This window comes from Vipera ursinii (genome assembly GCF_947247035.1).
Source record: "Vipera ursinii genome assembly, chromosome: 2".
In the NCBI taxonomy this organism is placed as follows: Eukaryota; Metazoa; Chordata; class Lepidosauria; order Squamata; family Viperidae; genus Vipera; species Vipera ursinii.
This window is the reverse complement of record NC_139513.1, coordinates 30679532-30704821: the sequence shown is the minus strand read 5'-3', so window position 1 is coordinate 30704821 and position 25290 is coordinate 30679532. Positions and strand designations below refer to the sequence as shown.

General features: G+C 39.6%; 1 protein-coding gene across 1 annotated transcript in view; it reads left to right on the top strand.

Moving 5' to 3' along the window:
• The window catches only part of FHIT (fragile histidine triad diadenosine triphosphatase), a 985611-nt gene that overhangs the window by 74645 nt on the left and 885676 nt on the right, over positions 1–25290 (top strand). Inside the window, exon 2 of the mRNA XM_083356103.1 lies at positions 20355–20482. Coding sequence (XP_083212229.1) covers positions 20380–20482 — 103 coding nt within the window. The 5' untranslated portion in view covers positions 20355–20379. The remainder of the gene's footprint in view (positions 1–20354; positions 20483–25290) is intronic.

Below are 25290 nucleotides of genomic sequence, written 5' to 3'. Positions count from 1 at the left end.
GGCGACATCTCTCGCTACTGATCTCATGTGATCTCATGGTACTTTAGGCCTCTGTTCTCTGCAGCAGAGAGCGAAACCAAAGCCAGGGGATGCTTCCACATGCATCTGGAGGCCTGATCCAGGTACTAGAGGCCTTTTCCAGGCCACTGCCACCTGGATCTGAGGCTGGGAGATGCTTCCATGGCCCGATCTGGTTGCTGGAGGCCTTTTCCAGGCTGCTGCCTCCAGGGGTCTTTTCCAGGTTGCTGCCACCTGGATCTGAGGCTGGAAAAAGCCTCCAACGCCCTGATCCAGCCTCTGGAGGCACGTAGAAGCGTCCCCCAGTGTCAGATTCAGAGGGGCAAGCATAAGATATCTTTGTGCATTGGGGAGGCCTTGGCCTGTTCCATCACTACCCCCCCCCCACGGCCTTCCCTACCCTGAGACACCTCATGTTCACTTAATGAGCTGCATGACTCTTAACGAGCAAGGTAGTGATCTCATTCGAGGTACAAGATTCACTCCCACAAGTTTTTGAGTTATGAGTGGAATGGGCAGGCTCCATTACACTCGTAAGTCGAGGACTACCTGTATTGTGTGGATAAGCTCTCTGACTACCGGTAGTCCTCCACTTACAAAGGGTTAAATGTCTATGGAGATTCTCAGAAGCTTCTTGGATGAGAAACAAAATGTCTACAAAGAAAAAGAAAGTCCAGTTGCCTCCTGAAAAAGCACCTTTAGGACAAAAAATAAGGTTATATAACTGGGTGTGACTCATTCAATAACTGCCTTGCGTAGCAATGGAAGTTCTGGTCTCAATTGTCATAAATTGAGGACTACCTGTATTTCAGTGATGATTGTTTTTTAGTTTTCCTTCCTTCCTCAATATTAGTAGTACCTGCAATACTTTGGACAGTGGTTTGCAGTTCAGTCAGCATAAGCAAGCAGCACAATTTTCTACACAAGCAAGCAGCACAATATTCTACACAGACAAGCTTTTTACAGATTATTCTGGCACTGCCTGCTTACCCATATAGAGTGGCAAAACTAGATTACAGTAACTATTATCTTGTGTCGATTATCGCAAAAAATAATTCCATTGTTTATATGTACACTAATACTTGATAATGTGGAAAATAGATTTAATGCTATAACTTTAAAAAACTGTTTGCTTGGCAAATAACATGGAGTTTGAGTCAAACGCCACCTAGGAAAGCTTTTATGTTTTAAAAGTCAAGATGAAGAAAATGATGTACAGGAAAAGAAGAACTTGCAGGTATATCTTTAACCACAGGCAGAAGTCCCAATGATGTGAAGGATGACCTATTCACTCTATAGATGCACAGTTAAGTCAAAAATAAAAGTGCTTGCTGACTTCTATAGTTCTTGTAGGCTTCTGCATTGTTCTTTTGGTAAAAGGAGCTGGTGCACTTTCCAAATATTTACAGCTTGCAATTTTCTTAACACAGTGAAATAAAAAGGATCCTGAGGACAGTTTGCTATATTATGAGGAATGCTAAGAATACATTGAATGTATGCGAAATTCTCTACAATTGTACATCAGCTATCTAATCTTAGAAAGTTTAAATCGATTGCATTGCAAATAAAAACAGATCTAAACCACCTTTACTTTTAAGAATCCTCAGTTAGCTCTTGTTTCCTATTCTCATAATCATAATCATAATAGTAAAGTTGGAAGGGACCTTGGAGATCATCTAGTACAGGGGTGTCAAACTCAATTTCATTGAGGGCCGCATCAGCATTGCGGTTGCCCTCAGGGGGCCGGGTGGGTATGGCCAGGGTGGGCATGGCCTACTGGGTGGGCGTGGCCAGCTCTACATCGTTCGCATCAAGGGTGCCTATGGGGGCCTGGGCAGGAGTGGGACAGATCTGAGGGTCTCTGGCAGGAGGAGGGTCTCTGGGCCTGTTGTGACTCAGGGCCAGCCTGTGGGTCCGACAGTCGGCTCCGATGTATCGGATGACTCAGACGAGGGGGAGGAGGGAAACGAACCGGCTGATGATGGTTCGGAGGCTTTGCAGAGCCCTCAGCCGGGGACCTCTTCTCAGCTGCGTGAGCCCGAGAGTGCGGAGGAAGATGACCCACAGCTGGCCCTGTTCAAGGATGCCCGACGCAGGAGGCAGTCGAGCAGGAACAAACAAAGAAAGGTTGTGGGACTCCTCGGGAGGAGGCACAGGGAGACCACGCCCTGAGCTCTCTATAAAAGGAGTGTTTGGGGAGGGGCTGGTTGCTGAAAGCAACTTTTCCGCTTGAGAAGACAAGCTCTAGTGTTTTTGTTAACTGCGTAATTAAATCTTGGCAGATGCCTTTTAGCCTTGGACGCTCTCCAGTCTCTTCTTTCTGAATAGGGGTTTGCCTTACTCAAGGCCAGAGGAGGGCTGGTTCAGAACAGGGCCAGGGCCAAGGCAGTGGGAGCCGTTCCCTCACTGTTTCCAGGATGGCTTCGCGGGCCGCATGAAACCACTTCGCGGGCCAGATCTGGCCCCCAGGCCTTGTGTTTGACATGTCTGATCTAGTACAACCCCCTGCTCAGGCAGGAAACCCCATACCATTTCAGACAAATGGCTGTCCAGTCTCTTCTTAAAAACTTCCAGTGTTGGAGCATTCACCACTTCTGGAGGCAGGTTGTTCCACTGGTTAATTGTTCTCGCTGTCAGGAAATTTCTCATTCTCCATTTCTAAAATATCAGCCTTCCCTAAATTAACACCCCATTGCACCATTTCCAGATACTATGTCCACATCATTTGGATATGATGTTTGTTATAGTCTAACATATTTTGAGGACATTGGATTTGGGAGATTTAGTGAAGACAATCCCAGGTGCACTAGTAATTAAAATTCTATTTTAAACTTGCACCACTTTCTTTCCATTTAATTTTACTCTACAACTATACTGCGTGACTTTTTATTTGACTGTCTGCCATCTGTACAATGAGCAGAATTAAATATTGGAACTAGTCATCAATGCAGTTTAAATGGGCATTTGCTTGGGCCTTAAATTTGACATTAGACAGAGATTGTTGCTAATCCTTTCTTTGTTGAACAAGAATTTGCAGTTCCAACTTGAAGAACATGATACTACACTGTTCAGAGAAAACCACCTCGCATATTTCTCCATGTTCACTCTCTTCATATTTTGATTCAAGAGTTTCTTCTCCTACCCCCTTTTGGGTGATTCTATATTTTAGGGTTTTGAAGAAAATATGTTTATATCCAGCCATGTCATCCATACAGTTATTTTCTACAGACCTTTCAACTTGCAAAATTAAAATGTTCCTTTAGTTCTCTGTAATGCCAGGGAAAATGCCACAATATTTTATTTATCCCTCAGGACGTAAGGTAGACCTAGTGTGTGTATTTGGGGAAAGGTTTTTCAAGGAGTCACTCCAGACTTTAGATATTTCTTCATTTTCTTTTTATTGCATTTTGAAAAAACCTGAGTGATATTTATTGATATTAACATTAATTTATTTAATAAAAATGTTTTTCTCTAAACATGTTGGTAGTAGGTTGTTTTTTCCCCCTTTCAATAACAGCTGAGTTCTGTTAATCACTGTAATTATTACCACACTAAAGGTCTAATTCACAGGTGTCAAACTTGCTGCATCACGTGACGTGTTGCGACGTATCGTGACTTTTTTTAGGAGGTGGGGTGGGCGCGGCTCCACATGATGCAATCCTGTTTGACACCCCTGGCCTAATTCATCTGTATTTGAATTCATTTGTGTGTAAAGTTTTAGTTGGTTTTTTCGTACATCAGGGCTGTTGTTTCACATAGCACAGAAACAAACAACTATCTTGGAAGGAATGGGAAAGCTTCACACGAACCTTTCATAATGGAAAAGTAATCTTACAAAATGTTTTGCCAGAATGAAAAATAAATTCAGGTTTGTGTTGTGGATTTCCAGGTCTTACTACAGTATATATTTCATTCAAGTGAACCAGGAAATTTCTTGGACAGCCTTATAAAGATTTTTTTTTTAAGTGAAGTTCAAGTTGGCGGGTATTACATAGAAAACAGGTGGTCCCAAACTGGTTCACAATCAGCAAATCACAGGGGTTGGGAATAGCACCTGGGATTAAAATGTATGTCATCCTTTTTTGGCACTTAGTCAAACAGCCCTTTCCTCAAACATTTGCATTTGAAGATGCTATAATTTCTTTGTTTATTTATTACATTTATATACAAACAGTCCTTGACTTACAACTACAATTGAGCCCAAAATTTATGTTGCTGAGACATTTGTTAGGTGAGCTTTGCTCTTGTTTTATGACCTTTCTTGCCACACCTGTTAAGTGAATCATTGAATTTGCCAAGTTAGTAACATGGTTGTTAAGTGAGTCTGGCTTCCTCATTGACTTTGCTTATCAGAAGGTCTCAGAAGGTTATTAAATGACCCTGGGAGACTGCAATTGTCATAAACTTGAGTCAGTTGCGAAGCATCCACATTTCGATCATGTAACCACAGGGATCTGGCAAGTCATAAGTGTGAAAAACGGTCATAAGTCACTTCTTTTCAGTGCTATTGTAATTTTGAACAGTCACTAAATGAACTTGCAAGTTGAAGACTACCTATTTCAGTTGTTGGAATTCATATAACTCTTCTCCTTTCTTCTTAATAGAAATTCAAAGAATCCCTGTGATTGTGACATTTGCCAAAGAGCTTGACTCCATGTGGATATGTTTTCTATTAATTGTGAGGAATCATCTTAAATTTATTAGGGCTGTACTCATTAATGACTCCTGGTAAGCTGGTAATATTCTGGTAATATTGATAAGCTGTAGTCATAGATGTGTCAACAAAATTAATTATGTTTTGAGAAGATGATGGAAACACAAAAGTTTGTGAACCTCTAAATGGCTTGGACCATTTTCAGGATGGAAAATTTCAAGGAAGCAATTACTTAGAGGGTCTCCTTAATGTATGGTTCAGTATCTGAAATGAGTTGAGCTTTTTTCTGTTAAGGGAACAGGATAGTATTTGTCTCTGTGTATAATTAGAATTGAGGTGGTGTAAAGGTATGTAAGACCAGGCTAATAGATGCCAGATGGCAGTCAGATAAAAGGGAACACAGCACACAGCTATATAGATAGTGGATGAAACAAGAGACTCAGGAGTGACTTTCTCTAAGTTATCATACAATTAAATGTGACACTGGAAGAATTGTACTTTTAGACTTGCAAGATTCTATTAATGTAGCTTTACAATAAAATAAAATTAGCTTATCTGGCTGTGTTTTGTCTGGCCTACCTGGTATAGCTGACAGGTGGGCAACTGACTCAAAGAAATCTGGTCATGCTCACTCTGATACTACTCTGAGAAAATGACCTTGGTTCGTGTTCCATGAGGTTATTCTTCTTGATCAGGCCAATTCTCCAGGGCAAGAGCTCAGTAAAGCAAAAATAAATCCCTACTGTTGGTAGTGTCATTGAAGCTAAACATGACCGACCTACCAATAACACTAATAGAGCCTTGGTGGAGCAGTGGGTTAATGCCTCCTTAAGTAACACCAGCTGCCTGCAATTAGTGCAGGTTCGCATCCCACCAGGCTCAAGGTTGACTCAGCCTTCCATCCTTCCGAGGTAGGTAAAATGAGGACCCAGATTGTTGGGGGCAATAAGCTGACTTTGTAATAATGCCGCTTGGGGGGGGGGGCAAAAGCCCTAATAAACAGGCATATACATAGAATGAAGGCTATTGCTAAGCACATTGGTTTGTGCTTAAATTGTAAGCCGCCCTGAGTCTTCAGAGAAGGGCGGGATATAAATGGGATTAAAATAAAAAAAAATAATAAAAGTAAGCCTATATAAAAGAAAAAAAAACATATCTTGGTTTCACATGTGCTTTGTTATTGGAGAAGAATTACCCTGTGTTGCTATTATTGTTTTTAATAATAAAGTGCAAAAGGAAGCAAGCTAATCTAACATTTGGAAACAAGTTGTACAAAAAAAGATGTAAGGTTCTGTTATTTTTTTATTTGATATCATAGATTAAAAAGTAATTACTAAGGTAAGTGGTATATTTATTTCTTGTCCAACTCCAATGAAATCATTAGGTTTATTAATGGAGGGTGTTTATACAATCTCATTTGTCATTTTAAGAGTCTGCAGAATTGCAAAGTTTGAGAATCTTGTAAAAACCTAAGGAGAAACTGAACACCTGATAGAATTAGCCAAAGAATGTTGTATTTCAAAGAATGTGATGGTGATGACGGTGAATGGTTTAAGCCCACGTTCAATTCATGTTGTCTGTCATTCTTGATAAAAGTAACTGATTGGGCTATTACAATCTGATGGAGGTTAAACAACTATATATTGAACGGCATCACTAGTGTGGTAGTTCTGTCTCAGCAGAGGGGGAAGAGAAAGGCAGAAACTTTACAAAAGAATAATAAGAACCTGTTTCTGAAGGCTTCTCCTTCATCATTCATTATTAGAATGAAATGCTAATGAGCACATAGGTCTTGCATAGAAATGCCACCTTTCAGACTTAATCAAACCCTTTTAGGAAATTTATAAAAATGCCAAGAAATAAGTTTTACAGGAACAATTTTGCTAGAGTAAACGGTGATACTCTGCATTTTAGAATATGTCAAGTGTGAAATGATTGTAACAATAAATAACATTATTGAGGGAGACAATTTGTAAAATTTTCTTTCAGCAGTAGCCTATGTCAAACTATCTACATTTCTGTATTTTCTTGTTGCTCTCCCTAAATCCATTTCTCCTTCAAAAGGATCTTTAAAAATAACAGCATAACAAAGCCAATTAAACAAATGAATTGGTTCTGTAATGTGCTTAATTCCACTCCCTCCCCAAAAAACAATTCAACTTGGCTTTAAAATTTGACAATAATAAAATTGGTGGGAGTTTAGGGAATGCGGTAATTAGCAATCAAGCTGACATTTAGGAGTTTTAAATGACAAATCTTAGACCTTTTTCAAATACCATTGTGTAAAACCACAGCTTTTGCTCCTTGAACTAACTTCCTTCTGAGTTGTACGCTTGTTAAACTAAAGGCAGCTGAGTTTAAAGCTGGGTAAAGCTGTGATTTTACACCATGGTCTTCGCCGTATTTGCATATAAGTAGTCAGTGGTTTATTTTTTGCAATGTCTCAGCCAATATCTTGGCTACAACGGTTGGCAATGGTGATACGGCCTTGAAAAGATTTGAACATTGACACAAGTGTAAAATAAGACTTGAATGTGTTCTCTGGAAGTGACATTTGGAGAAGTCAAAGCTGAAGCTAAGGAAACATCTAACAATATTCCAGGATAATTGGAACATCTGCTGTTGTTTTGTTCAGTTATGTTCTGGCATAACACAACTCATTTTGTTGTCCCCTTGTAAATGAAGGAGTAACATGGGACATAATGTCTCCAAATTAACGAGGGAGAGGATAACGTGCTGAGAACGTCTGTTAAAAAAAATATTTCTTCCTTCCAGTTAGTCAAGAACAAATGTGAACAAAAAAAGGATCAGCAAGCTTTTCTCATTACAATACTTGAATAACAGGCAATCCTGGATTACTAATCTAGCTCCCTGGTTAAAGATTCACGTGGGCATCAAGTTCTTAGGAAAGGGGTTGGACTTGTTTTTCTATAACCTGTCTCATAACGGTATTATGAGTGTACAGTATGCAAATCTCTTTTTAAAATATTTTTATTAAATCTCATAAGATAAAAATATAAAAGAAACAAAAGTTAGAAAAATAAAAAGTGCAACAAAGAAAAAAAAAGGAATAATTTTCGACGTTCTGCAGGGCCGTAAGATACAAAAGCAATACAACCTCAGCCTTTCGCTGCACACCATAAATACACGCCAGTTGCCAAGCATCTGAATTGAATTTCACAACATTTCAAGCCATTTATATAATTACAAAATCATTCTAATCATTCTAAACCTGAAATCAAACTCTTTTCAGTTTCAAGTAAAAAGTGATTTCCAAGTAGAAACAAAACTAGATAAATTCTTTTCTTTCAGTTACTTTTTTAGTCAGTTTCATCATGTCCCCTAACTCCCTCACATTTACCATCCTTTCTTCCGTTCTGAGAATTAGTATGTTTCCATCTTTGTGCCTTTAAGATTCTCACCACTGTCAGTGTGTGTGTGTGTGTGTGTGTGTGTGTGTGTGTGTGTAGATAGATAGATAGTTAGATAAATAGTTCTTCGTTTACATCCATTTGTTTAGTGACCGCTTGTTGAAGAAAAAAATCATCAGGGTCCAGTCCAAACCAGGAATAAACAACATGGCAACTACTTTAGAGAGAAGGCTGTAGTTTATTGAAGAAGAGAGCCAGACAGAAAGATGATTCTGGAAGAAAAGAGAGACCACGTGTAGTAGGGAGTGGGTTTTTATACCTTCTGGGGCCCCTGAGGTTGTTTCCTATTCCTGTTTGAGGCTTTGTATTTCCTGTGTCATGTACTTTGACCTGAGTCTGAGTGTGCCTTTCTGGTATTCTGATGGTGGTGGGTTAATCCTATTATGTCCTGTCTTAGAGTTTGGGTGGGGTATGTAGATTTTAAGGGTCTTTGTCTTCCTGATCTTTTCAGCTTCTAGCTGGAGGGACTCCAACCTTCCTGAATGGATTATTACATCTGCATTTCTAAAAGCTGGTTTCTGCTGAGTTGTCTGTGTGTGTGTGTGTGTGTGTGTGTGTGTGTGTGTGTGTGTGAGTAGTTTCTGCCTTTTTAAAGATCTTCTCCGTTACTCCTTTGGGGAAATACATTCTGCCTTTTTAATATCCCCAAAACTATTTCTTTTCTCTGTATTATTCCCACACGCTCAAAGTTACAACACTGAAAAAAGTGACCTAAGACCATTTTTCCCACTTAAACCATTGCAGCATCCCCCGTGGTCACGTGATGCTTGATTCAGATGCTTGGCAACTGGCATGTGTTTATGATGGTTGTAGTATCCCAGCCAAGCAAAGTCATTGGGGAAGCCACATTCATTTGACAACCATATTACAGTATTTACTGAACAACTGCACTGATTTATTTAACAACTGTGGCAAGAAAAGTCATAAAATGGGGCAAAACTCACTTAACAACTTGTTTAGCAATGGAAATTTTGGGCTGAATTGTTGTCGTAAGTTGAAGGCTATCTATAATAGATTTTTAAAAATCCAAGGTTTCTTTTAAGTTCTTTATCCATCAAACCTTTGGTTTTGGTTTACGTTTAAGAATCTTCTGAAACAAAACAGAATTCTAATTCCAATATTTCTTTACAGTCTACGATTCTCATTTCTTTGGAATCCGTATCTTGCAAAGTCATAATCCACTGTCTTGAAAGTTTAGGCTTTGATACAAAATAGTGTTCTATTGAATGACTCCCCATTTTCTTCCTGGCAAATGGTAAATTTCAGCAAGAAAGGTTTTTGCTGGATGATCAGTGTCTTCTGCTGGATTTTAATGCAGCCTCTTTTGCAAAGGCAACCCATTTCTTGATCACAGCCTGTGTGTGCACATATGTATGAAATCTTTCTGTGATACATTATCTGAGCATAAATTAGCTGTACCGTAAATTACAAGGCAGCTGCATTGTTGAAGCAGCATGTTGAAGGCTGGTACGAACATATTGCAAAACACGACCCTTACTTACAAGGTGAAGGGAAAAAAAGACAGTTTAAGTGGTACATGAGGACTAATTCGTTTTATTGTCAAAAAGGGGAAGATAGCACTGGAGGAGCACATTCTTTAAGTGAAGAGGATCTCCAGATATAGAAGATCCACAGACAAAAATGAAATCTCCGATGGAATGGATTAAGCAATCTGAGGACCCAGATTGTTGGGGGCAATTAAGCTGACTTTGTAATAATGCCGCTTGGGGTGTGTGTGAAAGCCCTAATAAGCAGGCATATACATAGAATGAAAGCTACTGCTAAGCTTGTAAGCCGCCCTGAGTCTTCGGAGAAGGGCGGGATATAAATGGAATTAAAATAAAAAATAAAATAAAATAAAGCATGGCACATCTGCATACAGGATAAGCTTTCCACATCTGCTTTAATCCCAGGTCTTCTGTTAGCTGACATTTTATAGCACCAGATGCAAAGCGTGTAACCTGATACAGGGTGGGTAGTCCTCTTTTGGAAACCTCCCTCTGGGGGAGGTAAGGGCTGTGCCGCTTTCTGCTGAGCAGGGACTCTAAGCTCAGCCTCCTTTTCACGCTCCCCCCCCTCCTAACATTCTAGCTGGAGATTCCAGCACATATAGTCTGAAATTGAAGCAGCCCTTATTACTGACACTGGTGATATTGTGACTATTGTTTTCTGATTCTGTTCTTCAAATATCTCCTTCAGTATTGTCAGAATGTTTTGCAGTACCTTACCAGCCTGTATTTCTTTCCTCGATTTAAAATCTTTAGTCCCTTCTAGTGGCCAGCTCCCGTCCTTCTCTCCACCTCCTGCTGGGAACATGAAGGAAGCCCCCAACAGGTGATGTCACCGGCTAATCTTGTCCAAACGGCAGCACCTCGGTGCTTCTGACCCAAGTGTGATGCAGTTATAATTCCAACATCTTATTGTAAAATTTTCAACATTCCAATTTGAACTGAGCCCTTAGTCTGTTTATAACTTTCTAAGATCCAAATCTTATTTAGTTTTTGGTATTTTATTTCAGATTCCTTAAATTCTTTGTTGTTGTTTTTTTCATTCAGGATTGATGGCAAACTCACCTCATAACTTAGAAGTAGTTAACGAGCAATTTACAAAAGTGATTACAAAGTGAGGTTTGTGAACTTAGTGTCCTTTATAAGTGCCCATCGTGCTTTTGAGCAAGATGGCTAATCTCTTCATTTTCTGCTGCACAAATCTGGGAAAAATCATTGTCCTGTGTTTTCCCTGTGAGGAATCTGGAGCACATGTGGATGATCTTCCTTTTTTAAAAAAAAAAAAATCTGGAGAGACTTCAAGGAACCTGCCTATTTTGCAGTTTCTGGGTTTTTACTCTGGACTGCTTTTGTGTTTGCTGTAGTTTGCCTTGAAAATACCCATCTGATCAAAATCTTACGGATGGTTTTGACAGAAATCAGGGATGTATGCAGAGGAGAAGTTAAAAACCAGATTCCTTTATTCTCAAAATATGAAAAAAAACAAAACAAAAATAAACTTTGAATGCCCAAAGAACTGTATCTTAAAAGAGTTGGGCTTGAACTCAGCCAGTGAAAAATCACCTCTAGATTGAGTTGTAATTGGTGACCATTGTTTGACACGAGTACAGATAATTCTCAACTTAAAAACATTTAGTGACCATTCAAAGTTACAACAGCACTGAAAAAAGTGACTTACAACCATTTTTTACAGTTATTAAGAAAAGGGCTGAAAATAAAACTGCCAACACAATAATACCGCTATAGAAATCTATAGTACATCACACGTGGAATACTGTGGACTGTTCTGCTTGCTGCATTTGAAAAATGAAACAATAGAGTAGAGAAATATGAAAAATGAATGCATTTCTTATGAGAAAAGATTAGATCATTGGGACTTTTTAGCCTGGAAACAAAGTGAGCATATAGGATAAATAAATCATGCATGGCATGAAAAAAGAAATACTTTCTCCTCTCCAATCAGTAAGATCAGGAGTCACTCAACTGAGCTGATTTTATCTATCTACTTTTTAAATTTATTTGCTGCCCATCTCATTTCAAAGTGACTTTGGACACTTGGATTACAATGAACAAGGTAAAAGCAGGCATTGCCAAACATCATACATAATCTGGAAAACGGAACCTGGGGCCTGGCAGGCCACTCCAATCCCTGGGCTCACATAGTGGCAGGCAGGCAGGTGGGCAAGGCTGGTTGACTGGCTGAAGCGGTGGGGTCACCGGCAGGTGGGCGAGGAGGCACCTTGAGGAATCATATATAATCAATTAGTTGAATTCACTAACCCAAGACATGGTGATGACCACTCCTTTGGATGTCTTCAAAAGGCACTAGAGAACAGATCCACCAAGAATCTTGAAGACTCAAAGCTGTTTTTTCAGTCAGGGACAGCAGGCTTCCAGGACTGGAGAACAGGACATATATTTCAAAATATTTAAAGAATGGCAGTTAAGTTTAGCATATTAAAATGATTGAGAATGATTTGCAATAAAAGATCTTCAAAAGTATAGCTCCACGAAGGGCTCTGAAGCATGAGATCACTACTGAAATATTCCTTGAGTTGCAGTTTACCAAGTAAGGATTATTGTTAAACTCTCTTCCATTTTCATTGTGTAGAGCAGTCTTCTCCAATAGGTGCTCCACAGATGCCTTGGTATCAGAGTAATTCAAAGAAAGTTTAATCCAGCTCTCTGGTGTTGCAGTCCAACATGCAGCCCCAAATTGAAGGATGCTGAGATGGGCTTTCTTCTCTCCAAATTGTGTTCTTACAATCTGAGCAAATATTATCTTTATTCCAGGATGCTTCTACATAAAGTTAAGATGTCTTATCTGAATGTTATGGATGCTTACAGACAAAATACAGGTAGTTAAGTGAGTTTTGCCCCATTTTACGACCTTTCTTATCACAGCTGTTAAGTGAACAACTGCAGTTGTTAGTAACATGGTAGAAGTGAATCATTGAAATTGCTTTCATGAAAGTTGCAAAAGGTGATCACATGACCCTGGGACTCTGCAACCATCCTAAATGTGAGTCGGTTGCCAAGGGTCTCTCAATTTTGATCACGGGTCCATGGGGATACTGCAACGGTTGTGTGGAAAACGATCATAAGTCACTTTTTAAAAATACTGTTGTAACTTCGAATGGTCACTAAACAAATTGTTGTCAGTCGAGGACTACCTGTAATAATCTTAACCTCTTGCTCCTCTCAGTTTATTGTTGCCTTCTAAAACTTAGAATACAGGTAGTTGTTCTGACCCGGCTTCCCAAACACAACAGATGCACCAATAAATCTCCAACGTTCCTTTTATTCAGGAACGCCAACAGTTTCACACAGCCGACTGTTAAAGTCTTTAGTTGCCTCCAAACAACAGAGCTCGCTCCCTTTTCCCCTGCAGTGGTCTCCCAAAACCAAGAGTTAATCTCAGTCTCTCACCACGCTTGCAGCAAGTGTCCTTCAGGCAAGCTGGCTGTTTTCCGACATAAGACACATGCACATGCTCAGAAGGCGCTCTGACTCCCAGCACTACAGGATCCGAGGAAAACTGCGGCAAGTTTCCAAACAAGAGTCAAGAGTTTTAAGTACAATTGTCTGCCTGGCAGGGAGACTAATAGTTTTCTGCCACACCTATTCATGTCCACCCTGCATTTTATCCACAGCTGAGGGTGGGGTTCTGTTAGCAGCGGTGACTCTTCCACCCTGAAGACCGGCCCCATAGCCTCTCGCTGTTTTCCTCTCCTCACCCTCTGCCGCGCCTGTGCATCAATCACTGGCCCCATGTGATCCCCCTCTCCTGAATCACTTGCCATGGAGGTCTTAGCCTTTCCATCTGGGGGCTGGCAGATGGCCCAGGCTCCGCCTCTGTCCCTGGCTGCATCAGCTCCATTCCTTCATCCCCATCGGAACTCAATTGTGGTCATAAGATGAGGACTACCTCTATTTCATTCTGTGCTGTTTGCTTCACATTCTGACTTAGGACTTTGTTTTTTTGTTCTGTTTTAGTTTGTAAAGTTCAGAGCTACTCTAAAAGAAAAAAGGGGGGGTTGCATCTCTCTTAGACCACAATCCTCAATTATTCACATGGTAATTTAGAATGCCCTTGACCTTTGGTTATTGAAGCACTGGGCCTTGTCTATTCCCTGGCTCCCTTCTCTTCTGCTCAAAGGATGTATTATTGCTGAGGGTAGCAAGAAACATCCTCTTCAGTTTGGCTATGTGTTTGTGCTCTTGATGCCTGGCTGCCTGTTTTCTTACTCACCAATTTTATTTTACAGACATTAGCTCCCCCAGCCTCTTTCACCTATTGCTCTGGCTTGCAATGTCAGTCAGTAAGTTGAAAGACTTTGCCTGCTCTCTTCCAGATGTTTGAAAGCACTTCTAGGTTGTTTCTAAGTGCCAGAATTCCAGGTTATTCTGGCCTGTAACTTATGGCAGTTTTACTTTAAGAGATCTAGAAGACATCCCACTATCTGGGTACGAGTCACTGCTGCAGAAAGTCTCAGAAAGACAGTCGTGCTATTGGCGACTTGCATCTTCCTTGTTCTTCCTGGTGGACCGATAAAGATCCTGAGAGTGGCTGTTTTAGCAAAGATGTCTTCAGTTTTCCATGCCCCCCCGCCCCCCGGAAGTTCAGATGAGGAAGAAGTTAAAGTAAGGTGGCCTTTGACAGTTTTTCAATATTCTGCTACAATATCTAAACAACACTGAAGTACATTCCAAAATCATTCTGATTCTTGTTTCCTGACATTGCCTTCCTTAAATAAGCTGACAATCCAAGCATTGGAAAGTTGATATGGTGCTCCTGATCTAGGTTCCCCTTGCTCCACTTTGCCTGATGTGTCAAGGCAGAATGGAGAAACCCATCACTAAAATATATCTGAATAATTATTCCTCTTTTGTTTAGCCTCTGTTTTATACTAATCAGTTTCATCTTCTGCCAACCTAGCAGTTCGAAAGCACGTAAAAATGCAAGTAGAAAAATAGGGACCACTACGGTGGGAAGGTAACAGCGTTCCGTGCGCCTTTGGCGTCTAGTCATGCCGGCCATATGATGACGGAGACGTCCTCGGACAAGCGCTGGCTCTTCGGCTTTGAAACGGAGATGAGCACCGGCCCCTAGAGTTGGAAACGACTAGCACGCATGTGCGGGGGAACCTTTACCTTTTTAAATCAGTTTCATACTTTTATTTCTAAATACTGAGATCGTTGGCTTTTTTGCTCTTTGATCTCTGTTTTTAGTCTTCAGTGAAACAATTGGTTCTAGCTCTTTGTGATTTGATACACATACTGTAATTTCACTGGTCTGTCATTAACTGCTTCTTTAAGTTCTTGTAAGCTTCTGTTTATGCTATCAGTAACACTACCTCGGTGTTGTTTAGCCACTTTGGTCTTTTTTGGCATCTTTCAATTGCCTTCAATTTTTTTAAGTGACTCTTGCCTTTTTGTTATATTCCAGTATACCACACTCTTAGATTCCAGTGAGCAGAGAAGTTTTATTTAATCTAATATTGAATTTTTGTTCCTGTTGTGCAAGTTATTTTTGAACCTTTTTTTTTCAAGAACTGCTGTTCAAAGGCATCATTTTTTCTTTGTTCAGATTTTCTGATATTCTACCTTTTGCAATCATATATTACAACTGGGAAAACAGCGGCCTTGTCAGTATGTACCTTTGTTATCATTGTGATGTCTCGGAACTAATGTAGTCTGGATCTCTCATAGTCTTTTCCCAAGTATCAGACATCTTATTATTTCATGGCTACAGGCGCCATTCCTGTAAATTTGGGGATGTAAGAAGATAAAGTCTGTTATTACTTCAGCTTCACTTCTTATTTGTGTTGGGTTGGTGCTGTTGAACCACAATTCTGACACAATCATGGTGTGGTTTTTTCCCCCCTGTAATATTAAATAGCTGGTCATCTTCTTGTACCTACAGCAAGGGACTCTTTTCTTTGCTTCCAGCAGTCAATGTGGTGTTTTTAGGTTATTAATGTTTCTTCCAGCAATTATAATTATAATTTCTATTTCTTCTATTCTATCATTTGTCATGATTTATTCTGTACATAAGTTAAATAAATGATAGGAAATGACCCTTGTGCCCTTGTTTCCCAATTTTTAATTTTGTAGTTGTTCCACATTCCATGTTAACTACCCCTTCATAATTCTCTTGCCTTTCTGTTGGAAGTCCCAGGGCACTTCTGGGTTAAAAGAATTAGCCAGTGATATCACTGTTGCCCAGGGGATACCCGGTTGGGGGCTCCTTTCATGTCCTCATACCCACTCAAGTAGTATGTATCTATCTACTTGTGAATGCACACTTTCGAACTGCTAGGTCAGCAGGAGCTGGAGCATATTGTTACACCTTTGCTCTGTGAGCTGCATTGGCTTCCAGTTGCCTTCCGGGTGAGATTCAAGGTGCTGGTAATGACCTATAAAGCCCTACATGGCATGGGTCCGGAGTACCTAAGGGAGCACCTGCGGCCGGCGTCAACTTCCCTCCGCCCAGTGCGCTCCCACAGAGAGGGCCTCCTCAGGGTGCCACCGGTCAGAGCATGCCGATTGATGGCCCCCAGGAGGAGGGCGTTCTCTGTGGGTGTGACAGACCTTTGGAACCGTTTACCGGTTGAGCTCCAGATGGCTCCCGACCTGCGCTCCTTCCGACGTGATCTAAAAACTTATTTATTTGAACAAGCCGGCCTGGCCTGATGGGTTTGGGGTTTTAACTACTGTTTTAATTAATTTATTGTATTCGGGCATAATTGTTTAATTTGTTTTTAACTTTTGTATTTTGTATTGTTGGTATTTATTGCCCTGTACACCGCCCTGAGTCCTTCGGGAAAAGGGCGGTATACAAATTAAATTAAATAAATAAAATAAATATGACGGGAGCTCATCCCATCACACAGCAGCACTCAGGTCTTGAACATGGCCTTGCTGATCATCAACCCTTGCTGATCCTAACCACATGAACCACTGTGCTCTTTCTTCATAGTGTATAACTGAACTCTAACTGAGGATCAGCTAAGTTATAAATCAAGATTCTGCTAGGAGGAAATGGGTTGTTTAATTAGCCTTCTCACTCCAGAAATCATCATCTTCTAGTTTTCCATAGGGTTGAATTACGCTCTTTCAAGTTACTTTGTTCTCTGGGAGTTCTCCTGGATTCTCACCTTCTGCTTGAACACCAGGGGCCCATGTTGTCCAATGGCATCTTGTGCTTGAATTGCAACTTCTCTTGGTCCAGGATGTACCGTCATGGTCATTCTTGTCTTCATCACTTCACAATTACATCTTTACAATTTGCTCTATGTGGCAGACATTGAAGTCCATCCAGAAGATCAAATTGGTTTTTTTAAAAATATTTTTATTGAAGTTTATTGAAATTTCAATTAAATAATGGTAAAAACCATGACAGATAATAAAAATACTAAGGAATAAAAAAACCAGGAAAAGAAGTAGAAAATAAAAACAGAGGAAAGGAAAAGAAAAATTGTACAGAAGTGCATTTTCATATTCTTGACCAGGCTTCTTCAAACTTGGCCCTTTTATGACTTTCTCTCTTGCATAGTATTTTAATTGAAATTTCCTTAAGTACAATTACATCTGCATTGCCAGTCCTCAGTCTAGTATTAAAATGCTTGCTGCAAAATTTGATCTCTTGTCTTCCTCCTGATAAAGTGCACAAGGACCTCTCTTGAAACATTTCTTAATTTTGAAAAAAATTTGTATTAATTATATGGAACTTTCCGATCTCTGTCTTAGTGTCATCTCAGAGACGTATCAATCTTTTTCTGAGATAGGTTCTTGATGTTGTCTTGGAACTGCTGTAAATTTTAAGCAAAATTCTTTTATTCTCAGTTCTAATAAAGGCAAATTGTCCAAACCTTTGTCCATCTCTTTATGTATAACTCTTATTTTCCAAAACTTTCACTTTGCCAATTTTTTTTCAAGTCTGCAGAAGATGCCCTACAGATACTTTTACTCTTCTTCGCTTCTTGCACATCTTTTTTTATTATTCTCGCAAATCCTTCTTCTATTTCCTTTTTAACCATTATGGGCATCTCTTTGCCAAATTCTTCCAATACTTTCTGCAATGAATCCTGTGAAATGCCTTATCTGTAAGTTGTTCTAGTGAACCCTTGTGTCCTTCTTCTAATTTAGGAGCGTTTCTTGGATTTGCCATTGTGAGAAGGTGAAAGCATGTTGATGAAAGTAGTAATGAAAGTAAAAGGCAGGTTTCTGCTTTTTTATTATCCCTATCTTCTTGTTTTGTAAAATCCACCAATTATTTAAAAAATAATTAAAAAATAAACAATCAGTATTTCCACAAAACTCTGGTCTGTTCATCTACTTAATTTTGTTATTTTCAAAGGTGCTTTCATAAAAAAATGTTTTTTTTTAAAATCACTATCCCCTTTATTTAAAAATTTCTTGGATTGCAATCTTATTACCTTTGTTTTTTGCTTTTAGATTAAAAACCTTTCAAATGTTGTAGCCCTTTAAAAAGAAGGCACTTAACGAGAGTCTTCCATTTTCATTGCCATTCAAAATATCTATCTTAGCTTGTAAAGTAATTACATCCAAAGATGTTTAACAAAGTGAGGCTTATGCTGGTCAGATGTCCCTTAAGACAACACAGCAGTTAAATCTTGGCCTAACTATGGATTAGAAAAGCTCAAGATAAGGCAAGCCAAGCCAAGGCAAAGCAAGGCATTTTTTTTTTAAAATGAATAATTTGGAGCTTGTTGATAACATGGAAATATAATAAAAAGGTGATTCAAAAGGTATGCTTATACTCTTGATTTTCCCCCCTTGCCATACAAAGTTAGGTATGCTTTTCTCTCATTGTTTCAATGGTGTATCAGTTGCTAGAATAGGTATTGTTTGAAACAAAAACATCATTATTGGCAAAACATTTATTTTTATTGCAGAAATTCTGCCCAACAATGACAAATTGTAATTTCTCCCATCAGAAGGTAAAATTGGTTCAGCATGCCATGGACTAGGTCAGTGATGGCGAACCTTTTAGAGACCGAATGCCCAAAAACCGGCCCTTGCCCCCAGCCCTACCCCCTGCCCTACCTCTACCCTGCCCCACCCTAGCTCCCTGCCCAACCCGCTCGCTGGGCCACCCACCGCCTCCACAGCCCGCTGCAGCAGATCACCTGGGCGGCCCAGCAGTGCTATGGCAGCCATGCCCTCCGCCTGTGCCCTGCAGCATCAACTGTGTGCGACAGAGCACGAGGGTGGAGTCTTGTCCTCGCTACCCAGTTGCCATGTCCTTGGTTGCACTGCTCCGCACAGGCTGCACTCGGGGGTGACTCTCCTCCAGGGGGGCTGCTGGTGAGGAGAGAGCTGCGAGGGGAGGCAGGGCTGGGGCCTATAGAGAGGGCTCTGAGTGCCACCTCTGGCATATGTGCCATAGGTTTGCCACCACTGGCCTAGGTAGTAATGGATACATCTAGTTGCCTGTGTAACATCTCTTCTCTGGGCACTGCATTTTTTGCCAGTCAGTATTCAGGGGCAATTCAAGTGCTATTTTTTATAAAATAAAATTATTTCTGATGAGTTCATGGACCAACCAGACCATGCAGTTTTCTTTGTATCACTGCAGAGATGGTAAGTTCAGAACTATCAAATGAGAGTTGCAGAAGTACTGAGGATTATTAGATGTCAATAAACAGTTAGGTGTTCTTTATCTCTCTTGACAGTGAGGACAGATAATCAGGGGAACAGCTTATCTCTGGAAGTTGTGGGTGCTCCATCACTGGAGGTTTTCAAGAAGCAATGAACAAACCAGTTGTCCAGGATGATATAAGGTTTTTTTGCTTGAGCAGGGGGTTGGACTAAAAGACCTCCAAAGTCCCTTCTGACTCTGATGTTCTATGTTCTCTTTGCTGCTTCCTAATGGCCTTTCTGGATTTTGGCAGCCTAGATATTATTATTATTATTATTATTATTATTATTATTATTATTATTATTATTATTATTATTATTATTATTATTATTATTATTTATATACCGCCCCTCTCCCGAAGGACTCTGGGCGGTGTACAGGGCAATTAAAACACTATATACAACACATAATATACAAAAATTAAAATAAATTAAACCAAGTAGCCCTAAACAATAAAACACGTTCTAAAATTTAAAATTTAAAATTTAAAATCTAAAATCCCAGTCCCTCAGTCCAGGCCGGCAAGTTCAAATAGCCAAGTCTTCAGGTCCCGCCAGAAAGAGCGAAGGTCGGGAGCCATCCGGAGCTCAACAGGGAGCTATGCTAAAGTAGATGGAATGTGAAAAATGAAGTACCAGTTAGATAAATTCTTTGCCATTAATAAGCTACAGTGGACAAGACTATCAGTTCTCTATATCTTTCCCTTTAGGATACAAATTATTTCTAGGCAATTTGCAGACATCAACAATGATATAATACTTTTATTATTATTATTTTTTAAAATTGTATTTTCTCCTACAGGGAAACTTGTGGTTGCTTATTTAGCCATCCTTAGCAAACATCAAACATGTCCAATTAGCACAGAGATACACTGATGAAAAACTTGCAAACTAATGTTCACTTGCCCAAGACACAGATGTTTCTTTGAAAAGATTCAAGCAGGGAAATGCCAAAAACAGAACAGAACAACAACAAAAAAAGTATGGAGCTCCAGGAATTGAAAAGATCCTATCAGTGATCTTGCTTGCATGATAAAATAAGACACACATTAACTTTTCCAACATTCTCCTCCACAGATTCTGTACATTAAAAGGGCTGAACATGTCACTCCGTTTTGGACAACATCTTATCAAGCCTTCTCTTGTGTTTCTGAAGACAGAGCTGTCTTTTGCACTTGTGAACAGGAAACCTGTGGTCCCAGGCCGTATCCTTTCTTTCTTTTTTTTTTCTGGTTAAGAAGTATCAAGCATAACAGATGGCTTTGGATCTCTGGCTATCTGCCTGGAAGTGGGCACCTTTCCTCACTTCTTGCAGAAGAACAGGTAAGATGTTATTCATATTTATTCTGAAGCCAGTCAGTGGAACATAATATGCTTGATCAGTGATGCAGGACTTTTGAAAGAGGTTGCTTAGCAACGGTGACCAAAGAGGTGATTTTTCTCCTGACCTTTTCACCAAAGGGAGATATATAAATAAACAGGCATTTAGCATTTTTTTTAAAAAAAGGAGTTGAAAGCGCTTTAAAGATACTCTCTGTTTTAATTGCTGCATTATTGGACCAGGTATTAGCCTTTTGTGGGTTTCGGTGTGTATAAGGGACAAATTCAGCTGGAATGGCTAATTTCCCAGGTGAGCAATGACTTTTTGAGGGAACAACCAAGACTCAACAGTAAGTCATATGCTTTTATGCCAGAAAGTCCTAGGATCAGTCTTAGATACCTAGTAGCATATAATGAGACAGTCCTCTGCTTGAGTTCCTAGAAAGTTCTCAAAGTCAGAAATGTTGGTCTCAGCAGACAAATAGCTGAATCTGACATAAATAGCTTCCTAGGTATGAAAAGGTGCAAACTGAGTAATTTGGGTCTTGGAATATGACATGAAATCTCAGATAGACAAGACAGTGTTCAACCGTAATGGGTGGATTGGTTCCTTTGTTTACATCTAAGCTAGTTTTTTGTTTATGAAAACTAGCATTAAACTTTCAAAGCACAATTTGATCAGTTAAAGATATTAGACCAAGCACCCTCCAGATGTATGGACTTCATCTCTGAGAATTCTCCCTCCACTATATCTATACATTTGATTTTCTGACTGAGGAATTCTTGGTGTTGAGGTCCACAGGTCTTAAAATGGTCAAGATTGAGAAACATTATCTTAGACTGATCTTCGGCTGATGGCTGCAAACCCCCCTCCCCCCATCTCTTCAATAGCACAATTGGAAACACTGGCCCATATGAAACATCTGGAAAAACCCAGCAGTACTTCCCCTGGATTTTGAGTTGTCCTCCTTTCTCCTGGATGATTTTAATTATTAAGTCTAATAGATGTTGAGGATAATGGATGGTGGATTTATTTTACAGTATAGCACTGGAATCTCAGTGCCCGAATCCCATATTTATAAAGAAATCAAATGCAAATATCCATGGGCTATCAGGTTCCTGAACGGGAAATAACTTTATGTATGATTGTTGTGCAATTAGCTCACATGGTGTAACAAGATGGTTGGTTTGTTGTCACTGTGAGTTGTGGGGGGGCACGAAGGGATGCTCAGCCAATCTCACTGTACAGATGTTGTACTTGGATAATAAAAGTTCATTCATTCATTCATTCACATAGTTCAGAACAGCGATCTTTCCAATAGAGATGAACTACATTAGCCTAGATACTACTGATATGGCTGTCAAATAGCTGCCCATTATGATGACCATAAATTACTACTTACATTGGAAAAACTTTTCTCCCAGAGGCTTGTTCTTCTGTTTGCTGCCTATGGTTTATTCATGGTGTACTTGATTGGCATTATGGGTCCCAAATAATTAGGCCTTTGGAGTGATCCAAAAAGTTTGTTCCCTGTAATGGCCCAAGCTTCATGGAATAGCCTTCCATTGAGTATTGATTATCCTTCATGAAATAGAGCTTCTGGAAAGCAGTAAGGATGAAATGGTTCTAGAGGGATTTGGGTCCTTGATGGTTATCTTGGATGGAAATATTAACATGAATTTACGGTGTAAGGTACTCAGATGCTTAGTCAAGTTGTTGGCTGTTTTTGATCTTATTGTGTGCATTTTAATGTTTAACCTTGGAGACCTTATAGCAGCCATGATGTAGATTATTACTGTGGATGATTATCTTGTTTTACTGTGGTGTTGCTACCATTGCTATTTTATGTTTTATATGGATTGTAAGCTGCTGTGAGTTTATGTGGATTTAACAACACAAAAATTTAACCAAAAAAATGCATAAGTAAATGTAATCAGACAATAGCTGCCAGCTAAACTTTGGACCTTGGTAAACAATGCAGAGTGATATATGCTTCCCAATTAGACTATAATATAGTTGATTTTACATTAGTGTTTAGTGCATTAAATGAATCTTTAAAGCAAGTGGAATCAAGTGATTTCACCTGTTTATTTTAACAGAAAAAAATTGTTGAACTGTGTAATCACATGTGAGTGTTTAGTATGTTCCTCATGTTGCAATTTGTAATAATGCATGTATTGCATTATGCACTGTTGAGTAAGTGTTTATTTAAAGAAAAACATCCTATCCAGCATTTAACTAAGAGAGACAAATTGAGGGGTGGGGGGGGGAGAAGAAAGGCTGTACAGTTGTGTGTGTGTGTGTGTGTGTGTGTGTGTGTGTGTGTGTAAAAAAATATCAAGATTGTGGCTTGGTCCACACAACTGAAGCTCTTCCTCTTTTTATGTACATCATACTGTCCAGTAGATGTGCCTGCGTGGGGTATTACCCTGATGAAAGCAGAATATGATAGGAAAACAAAGTGCTTGCAAGCCAGGAAAAGATACCCATAAAGGAACATTCGCCTGTCCTGGCAGGAAATATATTTCCTATGTTTTACAGCAGTAATTTTATCTACTTGGGACTGACTCACTTAGAGAATGCCTTTTGATATATATCTATTGCCTAGAAGACAATGAAATATTAACATATTTGAATTTCTGTAAGTTGCAGACAAAAGGAATAGCATTAAAACCTGATTCCATTCAGATGTCAGGTTAATTAACTTGTGTGTTTTGAAATATTCAGGTTTCCAAAGAGGAGGGGCAGACATTTAGGCCGGGCCGGGGGTGGGTGGGTGGGATTATTCATAGAGTGAGCCATTTTCTGGGAAGGCTGCCTAGCATGAACTGCTGGAAATATCAACAGCTCCAAGGCAGTAAAATTTAGCATACACCAGTAGGCCTTCTTAGTTGCTCTCATGTCAACATAATGTTTAATATGCACATACACATTTTATTGATTAAGACTTCCTCTTTCTCCAATTGATAAGCCTGCACATTCAATCATGTATTTCCTTTGTTACAACACTGGGGTTAATACATCTTCAAATTCAATTAGGTATATTTGATTTAAGCAAACAGCTTGAAAATCCAATCTAGCCTGTGTGTGTAATTTTGGATTCATAAATGATCTTGTTTGACCTGTTTTCCAATCCCTAGGTTTGATTTCTTTTCTCTTTTAGGGTCTTCATTTTATTTATTTCTCTCCCATATCTATAAACTAGACAGCATTTATTTTAACTCCCTGAACTTGTGATTGTGATTCTGCATTCTGTGATTATTTTGTAGACTGGTTCATTTTTGCTGGCTTTTGAAAATGGAACCACAGTATGGCTCTCAATGAGTCTTGCTCAGGGATTTTTGTCCCTATGTGAGAGAAAGTTAATCATGTTCGTCTTTCATTATCCCCATTGACAAGACAACATTGACAAGAAGAGGCTATTTCATATGCATTAATTGTCCTTGTCAGTTACAATCCTATGTGATCTGCTTTGGAAGCCATAACAAAAATCATTCCCTGTGTGTCCAGTTTCTTCCCTTAGAAGATAATTTTTATAGCTTGGGCTTGATCTATGGGGTCCCTGATGCTCTCAGAGCTTGATGAGTTTTTGCAGATGTTTCATTACCCATCTATGTAACACCATCAATTCTACACCAACACTGATAACGTTAGCTAGTTGGGTTATGAAATGTCTGCAAGAAAGCAACCAAGCTCAGAGAACATCAAGGACCCCACAGTTTCCTTCTTCCTGACTGTCCTCAAATAATGAATTGGATAAAGAAGGAAGCTGAGTGTCAGATGACAAGAGGACAGGACCAGAATGCATGGACAGATTACCAGTTCATGTGATATTATTGGGATGGGAAGAAGGAAATGACTAGATAATAAGGCACTCAGTAATCACTCACCATGATGAATCAGTGGCAACTAATCACAATGGAAGTACAAGCCTTGTGAATGCCTATTTCTAAAGGGCAACTGAATATTAACTGTCCATACACAGGTGAAACTCGAAAAATTAGAATATCGTGCAAAAGTTCATTTATTTCAGTAATGCAACTTAAAAGGGAAAACTAATATATGAGATAGACACATTACATGCAAAGCAAGATAGTTCAAGCCCTGATTTGTCATAATTGTTATGATTATGGCGTACAGCTCATGAAAACCCCAAATCCACAATCTCAGAAAATTAGAATATTGTGAAAAGGTGCAATATTCTAGGCTCAAAGTGTCCCACTCTAGTCAGCTAATTAAGTCATAACACCTGCAAAGGGTTCCTGAGCCTTTAAATGATCTCTCAGTCTGGTTCAGTAAGAATCACAATCATGGGGAAGACTGCTGACCTGAGAGTTGTGCAGAAAACCATCATTGACACCCTCCATAAGGAGGGAAAGCCTCAAAAGGTAATTGCAAAAGAAGTTGGATGTTCCCAAAGTGCTGTATCAAAGCACATTAATAGAAAGTTATGTGGAAGGGAAAAGTGTGGAGGAAAAAGGTGTACAAGCAGCAGGGATGACCGCAGCCTGGAGAGGATTGTCAGGAAAAGGCCATTCAAAAGTGTTGGGGACTTTCACAAGGAGTGGACTGAGGCTGGAGTCACTGCATCAAGAGCTACCACACACAGACGGATCCTGGACTTGGGCTTCAAATGTTGTATTCCTCTTGTCAAGCCGCTCCTGAACAACAAACAACGTCAGAAGCGTCTTA